This window comes from Harpia harpyja, chromosome 1 (genome assembly GCF_026419915.1).
Source record: "Harpia harpyja isolate bHarHar1 chromosome 1, bHarHar1 primary haplotype, whole genome shotgun sequence".
NCBI classification, from domain to species: domain Eukaryota; kingdom Metazoa; phylum Chordata; class Aves; order Accipitriformes; family Accipitridae; genus Harpia; species Harpia harpyja.
Window position 1 is genome coordinate 10,451,244 of NC_068940.1, and position 19,282 is coordinate 10,470,525.

General features: G+C 36.9%; 1 protein-coding gene across 10 annotated transcripts in view; it reads left to right on the forward strand.

Annotated features, from left to right (window-relative positions):
* The first annotated feature begins 745 nt into the window (after window positions 1-745).
* Window positions 746-19,282, forward strand: part of MAK (male germ cell associated kinase) — a 29,854-nt gene continuing 11,317 nt past the window's right edge. For 7 of the 10 annotated variants that reach the window (XR_008233088.1, XR_008233069.1, XM_052773958.1 and 4 more), the window contains exons 1-11: window positions 746-861; window positions 3,522-3,862; window positions 5,642-5,696; window positions 6,596-6,717; window positions 7,784-7,863; window positions 9,664-9,796; window positions 9,888-10,059; window positions 14,370-14,537; window positions 16,301-16,624; window positions 18,199-18,389; window positions 18,930-19,060. Coding sequence is in view for 8 of the 10 variants with exons in the window: in XM_052773958.1 (XP_052629918.1) it covers window positions 3,762-3,862; window positions 5,642-5,696; window positions 6,596-6,717; window positions 7,784-7,863; window positions 9,664-9,796; window positions 9,888-10,059; window positions 14,370-14,537; window positions 16,301-16,624; window positions 18,199-18,389; window positions 18,930-19,060 (1,477 nt within the window). In the remaining 2 variants the exon portion in view is untranslated. Of the gene's footprint in view, window positions 862-3,521; window positions 3,863-4,915; window positions 5,027-5,641; window positions 5,697-6,595; window positions 6,718-6,824; window positions 6,869-7,041; window positions 7,588-7,783; window positions 7,864-9,663; window positions 9,797-9,887; window positions 10,060-14,369; window positions 14,538-16,300; window positions 16,625-18,198; window positions 18,390-18,929; window positions 19,061-19,282 lie in introns of those variants that run through there. The other 3 variants (XM_052774121.1, XM_052774594.1, XM_052774520.1) reach the window with 3 other exon arrangements.

A 19,282-nucleotide genomic window follows, 5' to 3' on the forward strand; every position in this document is an offset into this window, starting at 1 on the left:
AGGAAGGTAACTGCACGCTCTTGAGAGGTAACCGAATGTCGTCAGGTGAAACGAAAATTGGCATGGAAATGGGCATTTGTTGAAACTTACAGTGGTGCGGAGGTGTTGAAAGATGAGTAGTCTGTGTTCCTTCCGGACACCGCCCAAGGCTGGAGACTTGAAAGTCTGGCAGCAGGTCTCACCGAAACCATTACTGTCCTGAAACTGGCCGTACCGCTCGTTGCACTGCGGGAAGAGGTTTCACGGGGGTGGGAAGAGGTAACCTTGCTGGCACGGAGCAGCGGCACAGGCAGGTCGCTGTTAAGAAACACCCTGAAAAAGTTGGTGTGGGTCATTTTGGTTCGGAGCCAAGGCTGGTTTGGAAGAACATGAGGGAAAATACTTCCAGCAAACTGGAGTTCCTGCTTTTTGATATGCCCCATCCTGCATGCCCGATACAAATAAGTAAAACAACATTGTAGACTTTTGAAGAGACTTTTTTTAAAAAAACATATCTAAGGCATTATATTTGAAAGTACAAGTATTTATTGCCATGTTGTTAACTTCTTGCTTGCAGCTGAGCAGTCATGCTTTTAAATAACCACTGGTCTTTGATTAGAGTAATGGATTTGTAGTTAATCTCGAGAACTGGATCCATCTGTCATGGACCTGATTACTGTCAGCTTTAGTAACATACAGTCACTACAAAGCAGGTTCTTGTAGCAACAATTTGTTTGTTGGTTTGTGGCTGTGGGTTTTTTTAAGTTCTAAAATTTGTATCGGCATACGTTCTGCACTGTGCAATACTGCCAGTTTGGATCATTGAGAGTAGTGCCATGCTCTGTGAACGGTTTTGGTGATTTCAGCAGTTACTGTAAACAGGTTGGTGAAATTGGGCTGTAAGTGTTTTGCTTATCTGTGTGGGAGGTCTTTATCAGGTCATATATCCTAGTTTGTATTTTAATTTGAGAGTAGCCTACTTAGCATGCAAATGTAAAACTTTTGGTAATGCATAATACTTGTATAGCAGAAATGCAGATGATTTGCTGTTATTCGTTACATTTTGAAACGTAATTCAGGCATCTAAAATAATTTAAAGTTGTTGCTAGGGCTTAAAATAAAACACCAGTAATATAGTAAAAGTGAAAATTTGCTTAAATTATTTAGTACTTGTTCAGCTTCTCTAAATTTCCACAAATTACTAGATTCTTTCAAGCTATTGTATTTTGTCCTCTATTTGTCCCCTGCTTTAATCCTTCCTTAATCCTGTGTGAAGAGATTATGGACAGTCTGTCATTAAGAGTATAAAACAAGCTGTTGTTTACAGTAGGATTTCTCTTTTCAGTTTGGTAGTTGACTATTATGACAATTTTACATTTTAGAGCTTCATATCGCTGAGGAAATAATATCATATAAGCTTTAGGATGGGAAAGGCCACTTCAGAGGCTTGCATTAACCAGAAAAGCTAGATTGAGCCCTTGTTTTTCCCTGGGTTGGTACAAAAGAGAAAACTGAACTGCAAATTTGAAAAAAAAAAAAAAAAAAAAGAGACCACAGAGAAAAAGTTGCACACCTGAGCTGGGTATGTGTGGTGCAAAGTACAAAGTGTGCCAAAGTCTGTTGTAGTGAAATGTGAATCTCTAGGGCATTTATGTTCTAACCCATCATGCTCTGTAATTCCAGTAAAAGCGAAAGAAGCCCCTGACCCTGATGCCACACCAGACTGATAAACGCAAGTACTTGGCAGCCTCATTTATTCTAATATCGATGGACGGTGGCGGTTAGTGTCTTGCAGGATCCAGTGCTGAACTTCTTGGTCAGCAAACCTCTGCCACCCTCCAGCGTTTCCTACAGACTACCACATGCCATAGTACTGCCGTAAAATTGACTGTTTAGTTGTCCGCAGAAATCTTATCAATTTTTTTAGATACTTCTGTACGAAGGATGAATTCTCTAAAAAGTTGGAGAAGAGCTTCGAGTTAAGTGTGATACCTGCAGTCCTTTTTTCCACTGCATTTGGTTAGTTTTCAGTTGATGATGTCTCACTATATGAGTTCTCTCGGTGATCAAGACAAGTCAAGACAAGAAAAACAGAGGTTTTCATCTTGGTATTTTGGTTCACTTTGTTAGAGAGCAAAAGGTTGGCATGAAATGCATGTGAGTGCTCCAAATTTTTAACGTATGCAACTCTAGGAGTTCAGGCCAGGGCCATCTTTGGCAGATATTGCTGAATCCCCTCTGAAAACCACATCTTAAACAATGTAGAATGATATTTGTTGAAACAGAGAAACACAGGCACCCAAATCCTGTTACATTTAACTTCACTTCTTGTTATATGCCTATGTGTACTTAGATGCAAAATGCATGCACAGTTTATCTTTGCTGATGCTTTAGATGCAGATGCTGTATTGTAAAATGTGTATTAGAATACTTTCAGAAAGTGTTTGGTTTGGTTTTTTAATATATATATATATATAAAACAATTGATAACTTGCAAGATATGTATGTCGTATGTATGTTAACTTGGCATAAACACTTGATCATCTGCTTATTACTGGAGTCAACAAATAGTCTTGTTGAAGAAATGGCATTATTCAAGGTAGTAAAGACTAGAGTGTGTGCAGGCACTTTGGGGAATAAGATATAAAGCTGAATTCTGAGAAAAACAATAGGCCTAAATATATGAAAGTCCAATTTAAAACCCAGTCATAATTTGAATTGTCTGTGATTGTTACTTTTTGTTAAATCTGGTTTTTAGCTTTGTTATGGAATACGTTATCAACCAGTGATCTTATTTTAGTGTGGCGATGGCTTTTAGGGGGATGGATAAAAACTTCTTTATATTTTTCACTGCCAAACTGGTGGTTGTCTGGTGCAAAGATTATAAATTGAGATGTCCACTAGGTCACTTGTTACTGGCATCTTGACAGCTGATGTAAGATTCCTCCCTGGTAACAGAGGCAGCAGTGAGTAACAAGGTACATGTTATGACTCCTCCACGGAAGCAGCATTTCAAGTAATAACAGCTTAGAAACATTGGTGTATTGTCCACGCAGGTGTTTCCTTTACACAGCAGGCTAGTCTACTTGACAATGTTGCGTTCATACTCACAAGAGGCCAATTTTATTGGTGAATTTTGCCAAGCCTGTAAATCTCATGCCTGAGGCTTGTTACCAGCTGAATTTGAGTTCGTTAATCTGTTTGGACAGCCTCACCAGCCTGTAGCTAATTCAGGCATAAGGATAAGGACTATGGAGTTGCATGCTGAATTCTCCATCTCCTATAGAGGTAGGCTGACAATAGATGCCAGTTGATTTGAGCTTGATTCTCCAGTCCCTGCTTACTCTAACCCTAATTCTAGACTAGGCACCTTCTGTGGTTTGAAGGATTTAAAGGAACTAGTTACATTGAAGTGTTCTATTTAAAGAACACATATGGATCTGGGGGTCGTTATTGTTAGATACAAATAGTAGAGTGTCTCCTTCCTAAAATACTGTAAAATTACATATTTCCCTTTTCTTTTTTTTTTTTTTTTTTGTAAGGATCTATGTGTGAATGACCATGTTCTTCTGTTGCTTAAACTTTATATCTGGATCTCAAAGTAGCTGTAATTTGGAGGAGACTAGTGAATATCCTGCTCCATTATGAGAAGACATTCATCAACGTAAAACAGTCTGGAAGAAGATTTCTCGAAGAAAATCAAAGAGTATAGAATCCTTTAATAAAACAGAAGACATTTAGAATTCATAAGCTTTTGGCTATCCAGGTCTCAAAAAAAAAAAATGAACCGTTACACAATCATGAAACAACTAGGTGATGGCACCTATGGCAGTGTGTTGATGGGGAAGAGCAATGAGTCAGGAGAACTTGTGGCTATCAAAAGGTATGCAACATCTAAATTCAGTAAAGGTACTTGCAAAAGCTTAAAGATTCTCACTTTTAACTTTGTTGTCTGCCATCTGTGTATAATAGAAGAAAATTTCCCTTTTCTTTTTAAGGAAATCAACATAAAATTAATTTTTTTAATTAAGATGCTTAACGAGGTGATCGTGGGTCAGACTTCAGCTAACAGATCAATAGAGACACACATCAGTTTGTCTAAGTTACTGATTTATCTTGGCTTATAAAATTGCATGCTGCTTTTGTTCGGTTCAGACATGCTTCCTTCTAAAAATGTTGTTAGGCCAACACCAAAGGAAAAGCAAAACTGAATATGCAGTTGATTAATTAGGGAGTTTGTGTATTTATACAAATTGTAAGAATTTGAAATCTGTAGATTTGAAATACCTTCCTACCCCCCCCGCCCCCAAATCTTTTTAGGTACTGCATTAAGTTTCAGATATTGCTACAATGATAACTCCCAAGTAACAGTCTGGTCAGGTAAATAAAGGCTGTCTCCTTGGGTCTAATAAAGTTGTGTTGTGCGTAATCATCAGCATTGTCATACTTGCCTAAAAAGATTATTACAAAACAACAAAAATTGTACTAGAGGAGTGGGGAAGTTCTCCTTGTATTCCTACAGAATTGCAAGCAGGATGTAAAGTGTAAGTTGAAATACCAGAAATTCTATGTGCTGAGATTTTTTTTTTACTCCATATATGGATTTACTGCAGAAAGATAATTGTAACGTAATTGACTGACTTTTGTTTTAAGGATTTCTGAGAATTTCAGGTTTCTCCATATACTGCTAGTACCATTGCCTAAATTAATAATACTAATCTAAGCTTAAAAAAAAAAAAAAATCTGCAATTGATTATTTTCATTATTTTTAGGCAAAAGGAACAACATTTTGTGGGAAGTGTTTTTCATTCTCATGATTTCAGGATTTGGAATTCTTTTGTGTGATTTTTAAGTTTGGGATTTGAGGGGGGACAGTTTTGGTTAAAGATGCGTTTATTTTAAATGAAAATCTTGGGTTTAAATTTCTTCACTCTAGGCACTAGAACTTCACAGAAACACAGCAAATAACGACATTCACAACCCCGTCCCAAGATCTTAGCAACACCAAATATCCATGTTTTTATCTGCGCATGACTTACAAATAAATGTATTACACTGTTATATATAATGATTAGTTTAGAGGCTGTTGTATATATATATATGAGTATTGCTTGAAAAAATGAAACCTTTTTCATTTGGCATTTAATACCTTGGAACAGGTTTGTAAAAATGACTGATCAAGTCAGATGCTTAATTATAATGTTAAGCAGTCAAGATAAGCAGATTTCAAAAATATAATTTTCTCGTTTTCCTAGAATGTGCAACTTGGGCACAAAGAGGTGATTTTTCTGCTTTGAAATATCCATGTTTTATGTGCAGTGTCACTGTTGCTTTCCTCGTTATTAAGAGCACAATTCAAATGATACAAAGGGATTTTGTGTCCCTGATGTTTTTATAAATACCTTGGAGTATCATGGTCTCTCTGGCTAACTACTCCTCTAAAAATATGTTTGCAGTGATTAATCATCAAACACTTAAATTTCTAGCAATTCTAAGAGTTGAGTTTGTTTTTAATTATGTTGCTGATGGGTATTCTGGAACGTTTTAAATTGAGTTTAATACAGCTAATGCTACACTTGGAAAATGACATGTTGAGATTTTTTGTTCTAAAAGCATTCTGTACTGTTCACTGAAAATACTTTATCTCGAACTTGTATTTCAGAATGAAAAGAAAGTTCTATTCATGGGATGAATGTATGAATTTGAGAGAAGTCAAGGTAAAGTGGTGAACGCACCACATTTAAAAATAAGTGTCTGGTTAGGTTTGCATGAAGGAAAAGGGCATCTACAATATCTGAGCATAAAGCCAGACTCTGTGAACCCTTTAAATGGGGGTGACAGATTCCACAAAACCATGAGCTGCTGGCACTCCTAGAGCTCCCGCTGCTTTGTGGAATATCCCACTATTCTCAAGCAGTGGCCTTGTCTCATAGCCAAGCCTCTTGTCTTTGAGAGAAGATAACGAAGGGGGGGGGGGGGCGATTTCTAGGTGTATATCCAGCCCTTATATCCTGTATTTGGGGCATTTGTAGAAAGCACTGGGAGTTTGGGCTAGCCAAATGATAGAATAACACTTGAATTCCTGGGCTTAAATTCCAAGTCATCCCATCAGGTGTCTGATTTTCTGTCTATACAAAACTCCCTATCAAAGGAGTTGGGTATCCATAATTTAGGTTTGACTTACTGGAGATTGCACATAATCAGTATGTCCAAAAAGAACTCCTGTAAGAGAATCCTTGTTCGTGAAAGTTTCATAACAAAAAAATTGCTGGGTTTTCTTATTCAGTTCTGTGAGCAAGAGCTGTTACAGCTTCGGCACTTTCTTTCGTTGTAGGGAATTAGGTTTTTGTGTTAATCTTCACCCCAGCTATGATGTAAACCCTAGAAATAGATGTTTTAAACTACTATTTATATTGTTGCTGCTTTTATTTTGAAATTAATTTAAAATACTATTTTGTTTTTCTTTGAAATGGAGATTACAAGATAAATATGGACTATCAGATGGACGTGTTTTGTAAATTCTGTGCTAGAAACTTTTACGTGTCAAAAAGTTAGTTCTGATAAGGAATCAAAGTCACTGTCAAGTTATCTGAAGACATATTTTGCTCTATTACAGTCTCTGAAGAAGCTAAATCATGCCAATGTCATAAAATTGAAAGAAGTCATACGAGAAAATGACCACCTTTACTTTGTATTTGAATACATGAAGGAAAATCTCTATCAGTTAATGAAGGACAGGTATGTCTTTTTCACAAAACAAATAGCGTGCTACCATGCTTTATTTAATGATTCTTATGCTATCTTGAAGAACACATTGGAATTTCTGGTTTTGGCTCTTCTTGCAGCCCCACTGATGCGAACAGGAGTTGCTGCACCTGCTTATCTGAGGGTAGAATTCTGCATTGCTCTGCATTACAATATTGCATATTGTAATGCTTTTGGAAATAAGTTTGTTCTGTTGTTAACACAACAGTTTGCATGTCTTTGGTGTGTAGAGCCATGAGAGAAATTCCAAATTCTTTTTTTTTTCTTTATTAGCCTTCACTTTAATGTATGAAGGATTGGATAAATACTGTTTGTTCCGCTTTTGCTCATGGATTTGGCTTAAGGTGGGGATGGTCATCTGCATGTACATGCATGCATGCTTATAAGAAAGACCTATATATGGACTAACTGTGTGACGTTGCAATCTTGGACAAACAGTACGTAGCAAGGCTTGCAAGGTGGACTTTGGAATAGGACCTGCCTCTTCGATAACATTTTTCTTTGCTGAATTCTTTTGCCTTTAATGTGCGTTTCCTTCAGACATTGTCATGCACCTTTATCTCCTAATGTGCAAAGCTCTTAGCTTCGCATCCTGAGATAGCTGCTAGCGATATTAGCACAATGTTACCCTACGGCTGAGAAGCACTGCTCTCCATCAGGGTTCCCTTAAGGGTACCTACTGGGTAACACATCTACCCCAGTGCTGCGCTGTGTGGTCTCTTGCTTGCTACGTTACTGTGCATTCCACGTTCATCCGGTCAAGCACACTGTTGGCCAACCACCTTCTACAGAGAGAGAGTATCATGAACCTCTCTGCAGAGAAGTCCCTCTACAGCACTTAAAGTAAGTGAAATTAAGGCCTGGCAGCAAGCAAGTTTTGAGATGAGAGCTAGTTGCATCTGTCTTACTTTGTGCGCAAGACTTGACGGGTCTGTTTTCATCTGTTCATGATGTGTTGTGCAAAATGAAGAAATACATATGTGCTGAAAATACACTATTTTTTTTAATTATGTGAAGTTGTTAATCTGTTTCTTCACAGAAACAAGTTGTTTCCCGAGTCAGTCATCAGAAACATGATGTATCAGATATTACAAGGGCTAGCTTTTATCCATAAACACGGTAGGTTTCATATTAGAGTTTAACTGTGTAGCACTTTTTTTAGAAAGTAAGATAATGCACAGTAATAACATGAACAAAAATATCTAGCAAAGGCTATTAATTATCTGTAATAAAAATTATTATTACCTGTTTCAAGTATGGTGCATTTTTAAACCATATCTGAAGTTACATTTTGTTTTCCTATATTCAGATTTTCCTCTTTCTTTTTGAAAGCATTGGGTACTGTTCATACACTGTTCAGTACTTTTTTTTCCACCTTAGTTACCAGATGAATAAACAAACTAAAGAAACTTGTATGCTATGCTATACTACGCATTTCTGTTTCCTCAAAAAGATCTATTTAAGGAGCATTTATGATACATTTTACAGATGGCAGTTTCTCCTGTCTTGAGATACTAAAACTAATATGATACCCTATATCTAAAGCAATATTAAAATAATTTGTTCATGAAGAAATTCAAACAGTCTCTTTCTCAAATACAACCTGGATTTAAATATTTTAAGAGATGGGACTTTTCTAGGAATTACAAGCACAGTGTAAATAAGAGGTGCTGTGTGCTCACAACAACAATAAGAAGTTTTACAGCATTTACAAAACTTTAATACTCATGTTTAATATCTGTCTGCAAACTGCATTCTGAAGTACTGGTATTAAGTTCCTTTGCATTTAAAAAAGTAGTAATTTACTCTCTTGCTCAACTCTTATTTCATACCTGTCCTTCACATTACATTGGTATCCTTAAAACTTTCCAAAGACAACAAAATATTAACTGAAAATGAAATAAGAAACAATGTTCCCAGTGATATTGGGCTTTCATGTACCCTGCTGAGGCCTGTTGATGAATTCAGATAAATAATTAGTTCTGTTCAGTACTACCAAATACCCAGAAATTGCCATTTCATGTCTTTCTGATCAAGATCATATACTGTTCTCTGATTATTGATATCCTATTTTCCTTCCTCATTTCTACATGAAATAAATGAGAAAATTAGAATTTAAGAAAAACTGCCATTTCTAAGTTACAATATTTAGTATTTTGTTTTGACCATAAATGTTTGGGAATTATGGGTATGATAAATTTGAACATTTACATTTTACTAATAATTTCAGCCAATTTCTTACTGTGGTCATCAATTTCTGCATGCAGAAACTGAATGCTTTACTGTAGCAAGTGAATTTCAATCAAATCTATTTATATTCTAACAAATCGCGTGTACCAATTAAACAGCAGAATTGATTTGCTTAGCAACTTAATCGCTGTCCAGGTATATAGGTGCTCAAGCCAGCAGCAAGCATCAAAGAAACTTTGTGTGCCTGCATTACTAGTATTGGCATTCCTGAGCAGAATTTTGGTATCTCTTATATGTCTGTGTCTGCAAATTGTTGTCACAATGATAAATAAACTAGTTAAAAATCATTCAAGGAATTTTATAAATCAAGTAAGTGTGTCAGATGGTCAGTTTTCCATTATCCAAAACTGACAAAGCAGTTGTAGTTTTTGCAAAAGATTTCAGTCTGAAATTGGTTTGTTATTTGATATTGTTGCAATAGCCAATTCATTTTCAGTTTACATTTGTTAATTTAAGAGCACTTGGTGTAATAATCACTGGAGGAAAAATGTGTGTGATCATTGGGGGAATGGTTACCATTCTTTTATGTTGAATTAAAAAAAAAAAAAAAAAAAAGCTATATTCTTCCAAAACATGCCAAAGTAAATTTCGGATTATTCTATTAGAGGTTGCTGTTTAAGAAGTGAGGACAAGATAATTTGCTGTTCTTTTCTGTCTGGTCTTCTACAGGATTTTTTCATAGAGATATGAAGCCTGAAAACCTTCTCTGTATTGGACCAGAACTTGTGAAAATAGCAGATTTTGGTTTGGCTAGAGAACTAAGGTCTCAGCCACCTTATACAGATTATGTTTCTACCAGGTGGTAAGTATTTTAAGAAGTTAATACATTATCTTAATTAATTACCTCTCTCTTACCATTTTAATTTATCTGTTATTTCTTTCCATCCTCATAGGTACCGTGCTCCTGAAGTTTTGCTAAGATCATCTATTTATAGCTCACCTATTGATATGTGGGCAGTTGGCAGCATAATGGCTGAATTATACACACTAAGACCTCTTTTCCCAGGCACAAGTGAAGTAGATGAAATCTTCAAAATATGCCAAGTATTAGGGACTCCAAAGAAGGTAAGACTTAGAAAAACTCACACAAATATATTTTAAAAGAAAGTTAAATGAAATTATTATAAAACATTGAATGTTACCTCTCTTTCAGAACATACATATAAATTATTGGTTTAGTAAGTTTCCTGCAGACTTAGGGTTTTCTCATCTGTATTTCTTTCAAGCTTCCGTTAAGGCATGTAATGCTAGTCTGTTGTTGTATATTACCATCTGCTGTATATCATACCATTATGTGTAGCCTTGCTCTCCTCTGATGAAAGACACATAAAATTGTTTAGTTTAGTTATCTGAAGCTATGCATATTGGAAAGAAAATCAGAAGTCTCCTAGGATTTCATTTTGCCACAGCCAATTTGCTTTCTTTTCCTGAAAGTGTAACTCTTCTAGGCTGGCACCCAGAATTTGGAGCTTGTAGAAGATAGAATAAATAAGACAAATTATGCTTTTCTTACTTTTAAAGCATAAAGGAAACATTTGATCTCAAACACAGATGTCTCATAAATATTATTAGCAATAAAAAGTAATGCAGGAAAAATGTGCAGTATTTTAGAGAGGAAACAATTATTTTCTGGACAGCCTAAATACTATTTAAAATTACAAAGAAGGTTTGGGTAATGCGTATAAAAATGTATGCAATTATATTTACTTCAGCTAAAAAGTTGTTTTAGCAAATGGATATATGAACATGCAATAAAAGAATAAGCTTACCTTAAAAATTCTGAATAAATTGAAAAAAGACTGTATAATAAAAGTATTCTTTGGAGAATAATGTAAGAGATGGCAGATGTATATCAGTGCTTTATGGGTGCAAACAGAACTTGGTGAAATAACTGAACACAGAGTATCTAGATCTGGAAAACCTAAGGGTGGGAGAGAAAAACATCACTTTCATTAGTGTTCTAATGATATAAAAAAATAGCATAATTCTTGTCCAGTGAAGGACCTGTTATCAATAGAGAAGTGAGGAACAGAAAACAGAAATAGATTAAGCTTAGCTAGGAACATGCAGAGCTTGAAGTGGTGGGAAAGCATCCAAGAGAACTTACTGAGAAACAGGTGCAAACTCATGACAGAGCACAGAGTAAAAGGTCAGAGGTGGAGAGTTATAGATGATATGTTGTGGAAGTGAAAATTGAGTCTAGAGGACTAAGTGAAAATTGCTATGATGTGTAAAACAGTGCTTGCTATGACAATTGTGCATCAGAAATAATGTGTAGTATGAGTAGTATTTAAGACTTGAGTTTTCAAACCCATATGTTTTTTGAGCAGCTCACAAGTCTAGGATAGTAAGAACAACATTTTGATGTATATTAAGAATATCTGTGAAAGAGCAACATACTAGCTTCTGGAACGTTTTCAATGTATAGCATAACCAAGTTCTGGAAGTGCAGGGAGATCAGAGAGATTTTCACTGTGTGTAGTAGCAGAGCAGCGCTGAGCTGACTGCTGTGGTTCTTCTCTAACCTTGTAAGTAGTTAACAGAAGCAAATCATAACTATTTACAGTCTGTCGTTCCCTGACTAGCAAGCTGATTGCTTGGGAAAGCAGAGAGCATTACCAGCTGAGTATTTCAGAGAAAACTGTAGCCTCTCCTAAAGACCCTAAGGGTTAGACTGTAAGTCAGCCCTCTAGGATCAGGAAGCTGTAATTAGTTCCTTTGTGCCCCCTGTCATCTGCTGGGCAGACTTGGGAATTTTATCTCCTTACAACAATGCTAAGGCATTCTTCAGGGAGATCACTGTGTAAGAAGAGTACTTAAATATTATGATAGGAATTATCGCAACAAATGATGGATTTGTTACAAGTGAAGTACTGTCCTGCATTCTGAAAAACATAAGCAGTTATTTTAATAGTCTGGTTTTACAGATAGTTTTAAAAATAGTATTTTTTTTTCAGACACACATTTTCATTTATTCCATTATCCTGCAATAAGGAATTACAGGAATTATGCCCAGAAGCTACCTTCATTCCAATTTGCCTGCCTTTGTTTAAGTCCATAATACCATACTAATGACTTATGTGAGTTTGGGTTTTTTAAATAGTGACAGGCAAAATAAAATTTATTTTATCAATGAAGTTGCTTTATTTATAAAATAGTTGCACTGTTTATAAATACATTGCACCATTCAAGTACTGGCAGCGATGGTGCGCTTGTAGTATGCCAATTTAATGAAAAAGCTGATGACAATCTGAAAAGGAGAGATTAACGAAATGCATTTTCATTAGTCGAAGGTTGGCAATGGCACTTTAAATAATTCCAAATTCATTTTTTTATAAATTGAAATGTATTTTTCATTTTTGCACTTGTACTATTTTCACCCTATCCCTGTACTTCACCAGTTCAACACACAGCCCTTGCTACTTCATTCTAAATTGTTCCTTTATCACTACCTCTGGCAGACAGGATGGCACCAACTCCAATAAAGGAGGGCGATGCAGCGGAGGAGGAAAGAGTCTATCTCCATTAATTTAAATTAACAAATTATTCTCTGAGGTGGAATAGGAAGTCACTTGAAGTCTTGAGACTTATTCGAACCAGACGTGGTTTATAATTATATTTGAGTTCTTTGATTACCATAGACTGTTTTAACAGAGCTAAAACCGTTGTACATAAAAAGGTGAGTAATAGCTAACATGGTATCTTAAGACCAAATTCTATCAAATCAATCCAACTTACTCCTGTAGCAGTGTAACAAGTGTTGCGGATAGAGGAGAAGCACTAATATCATACCTTATCTTCAGTAAGGTTTCTGATGCTGTCCCTCATAACATTCTCATCAGCATATTTATATGAACAAACTGCATGGTAATTGCATACCTGTTTTGAAAGCCTTATTCAGAGAGTAAGCTTTACTGGTTAGCATTCAAAATGCAAGATAGATTGAATAGGACTCTTGAGTGGCTCTGCATCTGATGAAATTTTAAAATTGTATTAAAGGCCTTCTGATGGAATAGATTTTACTTCCTAAGTTGGTAGATAGCAGGCTGGGGGATTGAGTATGTTAGAAGACAAGATTAGAATTCAGAGTTTCTTTATAAAATTAAGAGATGTAGTTTTTTTAAAACTTCTTTAGTAGTGTGTAGAGTGCTGTACTTAGGCAGAAATAATCAGTCGCATAAATATCTAGGGATAACTATCCAGCTAGGACATCTGTAGAAGAGGATGTAGTGCATTGTATGTCAACAGTATTTTGTTGCAACAAACACCATACCAGTGTGTAGAGAAAGGAGTATTGTCCACTGACACATGAACTAATCCTTCTGTTCCACTTGCTGTATTACATCCAGTTTAAAGTTTTGCCTTTCAAGAGAGAAAAATCACGAGTCCAGAGAAGAAAAACTTAAAAAGCCTAGACCCAGGAGTTCAATTGTTTGGGTTTCTTTAGGCTACACAAAGGAAGACCAGAAGAAAAGAGAAGAAATGCACCTTCTAACGTATAAAAAGGCTGTTCTAGAGAGAAGAAAGAAATAGTCCTCCTTGGTATCCATGGATGATAGCACACTCAGCAATGGTCTTTTATTGTCATAAGAGAAACCTACAGTTTTCTAATCTAGAGGATAATTAAGCACTGGAATAGACTGTTTAGAGCGGTTGTGGAGTGCCAGCAACTCGAAGCTTTTTGAGACTTAACACCTGTCAGGCAGGGACAAGGGCATGGACTAGATGATTTCTTGAGGTCTTTGATAATCCTATGGTTCTGTATTCAAACAATGCAATTATCAAGCAATGAAGGAATTCAGGGTTTACTTTTGGAAAGTTAACTTGCTTGTTTTTTTGAGTGTTTTTCTTCTGGTGGTCATGGTGCTTTTTCTGTTGCAATAGCATCTAGTTGTAATTTAATCATTGACTATCTTAAAGGTGGAATCAGTGGTGTATTGTATAGGCTGCATCGTGGTTACACAACCACAGTATGCTGAATAGAAGGGCCTCAGGTCTACTATTCCCATAAAGAAGGTATGTTGAAGCCAGGTGTTTGAGCTCGTTTCTGTGGTAGATGGGATGTTCTGTACTGCTCCTGGTACTGCTGCACTCTTGTTCAGATAGAATATGTCCAAGTGGGGTATCCACAATGATGGTTCCACCTTTGCCTACGGGAGAGTTTGAGAAGGACTGCCACTGGAGACTGATGCTGCATTCACTGGTGTTGTAATAATTGTAATGGAAAACAGGAATGCCTGTTTTCCACTATATAGGAAGGAGCTACGCAGATGAAGTGTGGCTCAAGATGCATAAAATTAAATTTGATCTAATACATCAAAGGTACATAGTCTTTGTTCTTTGTTTGGTACTCATTTTTCTTTCCTTCGAAACAGAGTGACTGGCCAGAAGGGTACCATCTTGCTTCTGCCATGAATTTCCGTTTCCCACAATGTGTCCCTATAAGCCTAAAAACTCTCATCCCAAATGCAAGTAATGAAGCAATACAGCTTATGAGTGATATGTTGAACTGGAATCCGAAGAAGAGACCTACAGCAAGTCAGGTCTGAGCACCTGAATGATTAAGTATAAGACTGAATTTTCTTGCATTGTTAAAAAATTGTAGATACAGAAACCAATTGATTGTCCTAACACTGATGGCCAGAGAAATGTCTCCTCATTTTGAATGCTTTGGTGGGAACGAGACTGAGTAGTGAGGAGAGAAAGTTCTAAACCTAGCTCAGCAGACATCAAAAACTCTTTCGTTATTTATGCAATGTTGTCTTCTGTATTGGCACATTCTAAAACTTTCTCTGTATAGGATAGAGAAAAATTTGGGCAGCAAGTTTCCTGAATTGTAACTCTAAGTCACCTCTGCTGCTTTCTTGTTCCTCCCCCATCTGTACAAAGGGGGATATTGAAAATTAAGCTTTGCTCTTTTGTGAAGCTGCAGATGGAATGCAGTATGAAAGAGCTAAGGATTATTTTTACTTGGAGATGGGATGTAAACTGTACTAAGTCATAAGGAAAGAACTTTGTGAAGAACATACCAATAGGTCACAGTTAATTTTAAAGTTAATTTTTAAAAACATATTTCAAGTACCAAAGATGGTCACATTCTACCGATTTTGTTAAAAATTTTTTTTAGTATTCATACCTAATGCAATCCTATTTAGAAGGTATAAAAGGGGAATACAATTGTGAAAGAAAAAGGACATATTGCAGGTTATCCTAGGTGGATGTAATGTAAGTGATTCAGAAGTGGTTAAGCAGATGGAACCAAGTACAGCAACCGTTTCTTTCTACTTTATAAAGCGTATCTATTGTTACAGTCACTGAGATCTAACTGTAGTCCGGTGCTATACATCTCTACATAGAATACTGCATGGCACTTTATGAAAGCAAATAACCAGCTTTTGCCCAAATGAGTTGTCAAGGAAGCAGCTGCAGCAGTTGTGTAATCCACAGCCAAAAGGGAGAGTTTAATGCGTATACATGGAAATATGTACAAAGGCAGCAATTCTCAAGTGCAGCTGAGGCAAAACATCTCTTTGAGAACTAACAAAGAGTAGGATCCTACACAGAAGAAGTAGCAGAATGTGTTGTTTTAACATAGGAGGAGCTGTGGTGGTAAGATATGTCCATGCTGTGTGTCTAGCAGTGGATATGAAAAGGTCAGAGAAAAAGAATGAAATACACATGTGCCTGAAGACGGACACTGGAGTTTCCTAATAAACACCATGAAGGCACAGCAACCACAGTTGTTGTACTTAAAAGCAAAACAAAAACAGGGAAAGCTGGTGATAAGAAAATGAAGGAGAAACTTTGCTCGTTAACATCCTCTAATTGTAAAACCCAGTAATATTAAATGGCAATCATTTAAAAAAAAAAAAAAAAAAAGCTGTTCATCGAGTTGCCAAAACATAGTTAGCAGTGGCAACATGTAATAAATCCTGGGGTAAAGGTAGTGGAGACTACCTGTTTTAAGACTGAAATTTGTTACTGCATGAATGTAGAATGGTGTTGAATGTAAAATGCACCTCGAAACAAAGACTCCACAAAACCTAGAAGTAAAGGAGGGAAAGAAAGGACATGACTGCTGTAATATGTACAAGTGGATCCATCTTACTAAATTGTATTATGGGAAGAGTTTAAAATACAGAACTGACAGTTACCAATACGCACTCTTTACATATGATCTCATTATGCATCCATCTTGCATCTGTGCTGTAGAGCTTGCTCAAATGCTTCAGAAACCTGCCTAGATCCTTGATGAGGTTACCAAAGTCAACTTTTTGAAGTAAAATTAGTGTATCTTCTTCTCCAGGCTTTGAAGTACCCTTACTTTCAAGTTGGCCAAGTTCTAGGACCTCCTCCACAGTATCTGGAGAAGCAGATGCCTATTAAACCAGTTCAGCCAACAGAGCCAAAGCCAGCTTTACCAAAACTGGAAGCTATATCCAAGCCAGAACCTCTGTCTTCACCTGATGTCCCTGACAAAACACAGCCACAACCCCTGTCAAAGGTTAACCACCAGCCCCTCCAGCAAATTCAGTTGCCTCAGAATACAGCTAACCAGCAAGTACCAAAACAGCAGCAGCAGCCACAGGCACAACCATTTTTTCCAGCTATTAATAAAATCTCATCACCGGTAAGTTTTCTTCAATAAATACTTAGGTGGTTTTATTAAAAATTCTTACTATATTCAACCAAGTGATCCCTTGAAAATTGTCATACCTCTTACTAGAGGGCATACAGATAGATAATTAGGGACTAATTAAGAATATAACTGGCCACTTACTGAAATTTTACAGCAAATTAGAAGAATAGATTGCTAGTAACAATAATGTATGTTCACTTATTATAGCCTTTACTGACATGCTTATGCAGTAATGTAGTTATGACAGCTATCATTTATTGACCTTGGAGAAAAGATTCACAAAAGTATTGTTAGTATACAATAGAGAAGTGAAAAGGGAGAGCTTCGCTTGCCTCAAGCAGGAAAATACCTGAGAAAGTTCATCCAATTCCTAAGCTTGTAAGAATTTAACAAGTAAGATTTTTAGCAAGATGAATATTAAACTTTGGTTTGTAATCTTCATTTTGCTTTCCACTTATACTCACTGTTACGGATGCACGACTAACCAAATCCAACAGGTGTTAAAACTCAGATTTATTCTTCAGCAAAAGCTAGTTAGAAGTCCGGTAACATTTTATAAAACCACAGGCTCAATGATGTAAAGAGAATTAATGCTACACGGCCGACTTAAGAATCCCCAAGATTTAAAGTGATGGCTCAAAACGCGCATGTCACTCACCTAAAAGCCGAGGGCTCTCTCCCTCGAGGAGTTACCTCGGGCGGTGCCCCGGCCCGAGGGGGAGTCCCCGACTGCAGACCCGCTGCTCCGAGGAGGACTGATTCCCACATGTCCTCCGGCGGGACCCCGTTTATACCCCTGTCGAATCTGACCTGTGGTCATTTAATTCTATTGGCTAGGAGGGTCACCTCGGTGTACCTGGCGCATCTCGATCGGCCAGTTCAAATTTCAACCTGCAGCCTCCAGGGTTTCCTTCCCCTTCTCCCTTCCTGGAGAAGTTTTGTTTCCTGCTGGCAGGATGGGGGGGGTGGGATGTACTGCCACGCTTACTGAACTACAATATAAAGTATGTTAAAAATAATAGATATTCAGAAAATACTGGAAAGCAAACTATAGTCAGACGAAAGGACAGTTTTAAAATCTAGTAATTTCTTTGGAAGAGAATGTTAAGGAAAGGCCTGACTAATTTCTTTCATTTGCTATATTTACTTTGGGGCCACAGCAATTAGCACTCCTAAATCCTGAGCATGATTGCCATGAATGTTCTGCACCGCTGTGCCCTACCTCTTGACAGTTCATCTACCACTGTTGAGAGCATGAGTTCAGCAAGGTACCAGTAGCAGAGGCTGAGCACTGAACTGGGTCTGCAAACAGAACATTAACTTCACTACTTCAGGTAGATTTGAGCAATTTAAGGATGGCAGTGCAAAAGAGCTACACTCAAAATGCTTACCGGCATTACTGTTATGTTTTGTGCTTAAAATCATTCTGAAACTATGACCAAAATAGGCACAACACAATGGGAAAAATTCCCTCAAAGTTCTTAAGCGATAGTCAGGAAGCAAACTAGATACAAAATACAAAACTTTAAAATTTAATTGAAGCTTTTTTCCCCTATTTAAAATAGAAGCAAGCAGCTAGTGGCCCTCAGAATGGTACAGTAGGTCCTAAAAGCTACAGAAGACGATGGGGTCAGACTTTGGTAAAGGCTATGGATAGCTGGGATGACTTGGATGACACTGAATTTGGAATGTCATGTTCAAAGAAGCCTAGCATTGCACTGTTAAAAGAAAAGAAAAACAAGGAATGTCTTTCCAGGTAAGTCCTATAATTATAAAATCACAATTTTTTTAGTAAATAACGTCTAGTAGCTTTGTAGATTGATTAAGACTAATCTGCTAAATTTTAAGTCACCAGAATTCTGCAAGAATGCAAAGAGCTGTACGAGCAGACCAGCTTTGGGTGTGGTGTTGATACAGTGCCAGTAATATCCCAGCTGAATCAAATTTGTTTTCAGGCACTGTACAGTTTAGGTGTTTGTTGTGTTATTAAGAAACGATGTGTTTTACTAAAATCAGACATACCAACTTCATTTCCTTTGTTGGTTAAGTTTGGTACTAAGTTCTGCCACAGTTATCCACATTTGCTTTTATTCCATAGTGTTGGATACACATTTTTCTTCCAAGTCTCAGGTCAAACTCTCATGAGGTACGAGATTCGGCTGTTACTTTGTGGGAATAAATTCTACTGATAAAAGTAGGATAAGAGAAGAGCACTGTACTCTTCAGGCTGGGGTCAGCTTGTGGTATTCTGAGCTGCAGTTGTTGGTCACATTGTTTGCACATTTTGATTTTTCAGTGTGCCAGAACGAAAAGCTTCATGCTGTATCCAGCCAGGAGAGGAAAATAAGGTTCTGATGACAAGTGATTCTGGAAGATCAAATACATCAGCAAAACAGTACTATCTAAGACAATCAAGATATCTACCTGGTAAGGGTAAAAGTCAATACATATGCAAAATACAAGCTGTGAACAATCTACATACAGTACATTTAAACTTTAGATTTCACACTGGATAATTTTGTTTTTCATAACCAGGCTAAATTTCCAAGTTTTGGACTAAATGCCTTTCCCAGAACATATCTCATCACAACTGATTACGGAAGTTCCTGGCTATGTAAACGTGGAAGGGAGCTCAACACTGCTTGTACA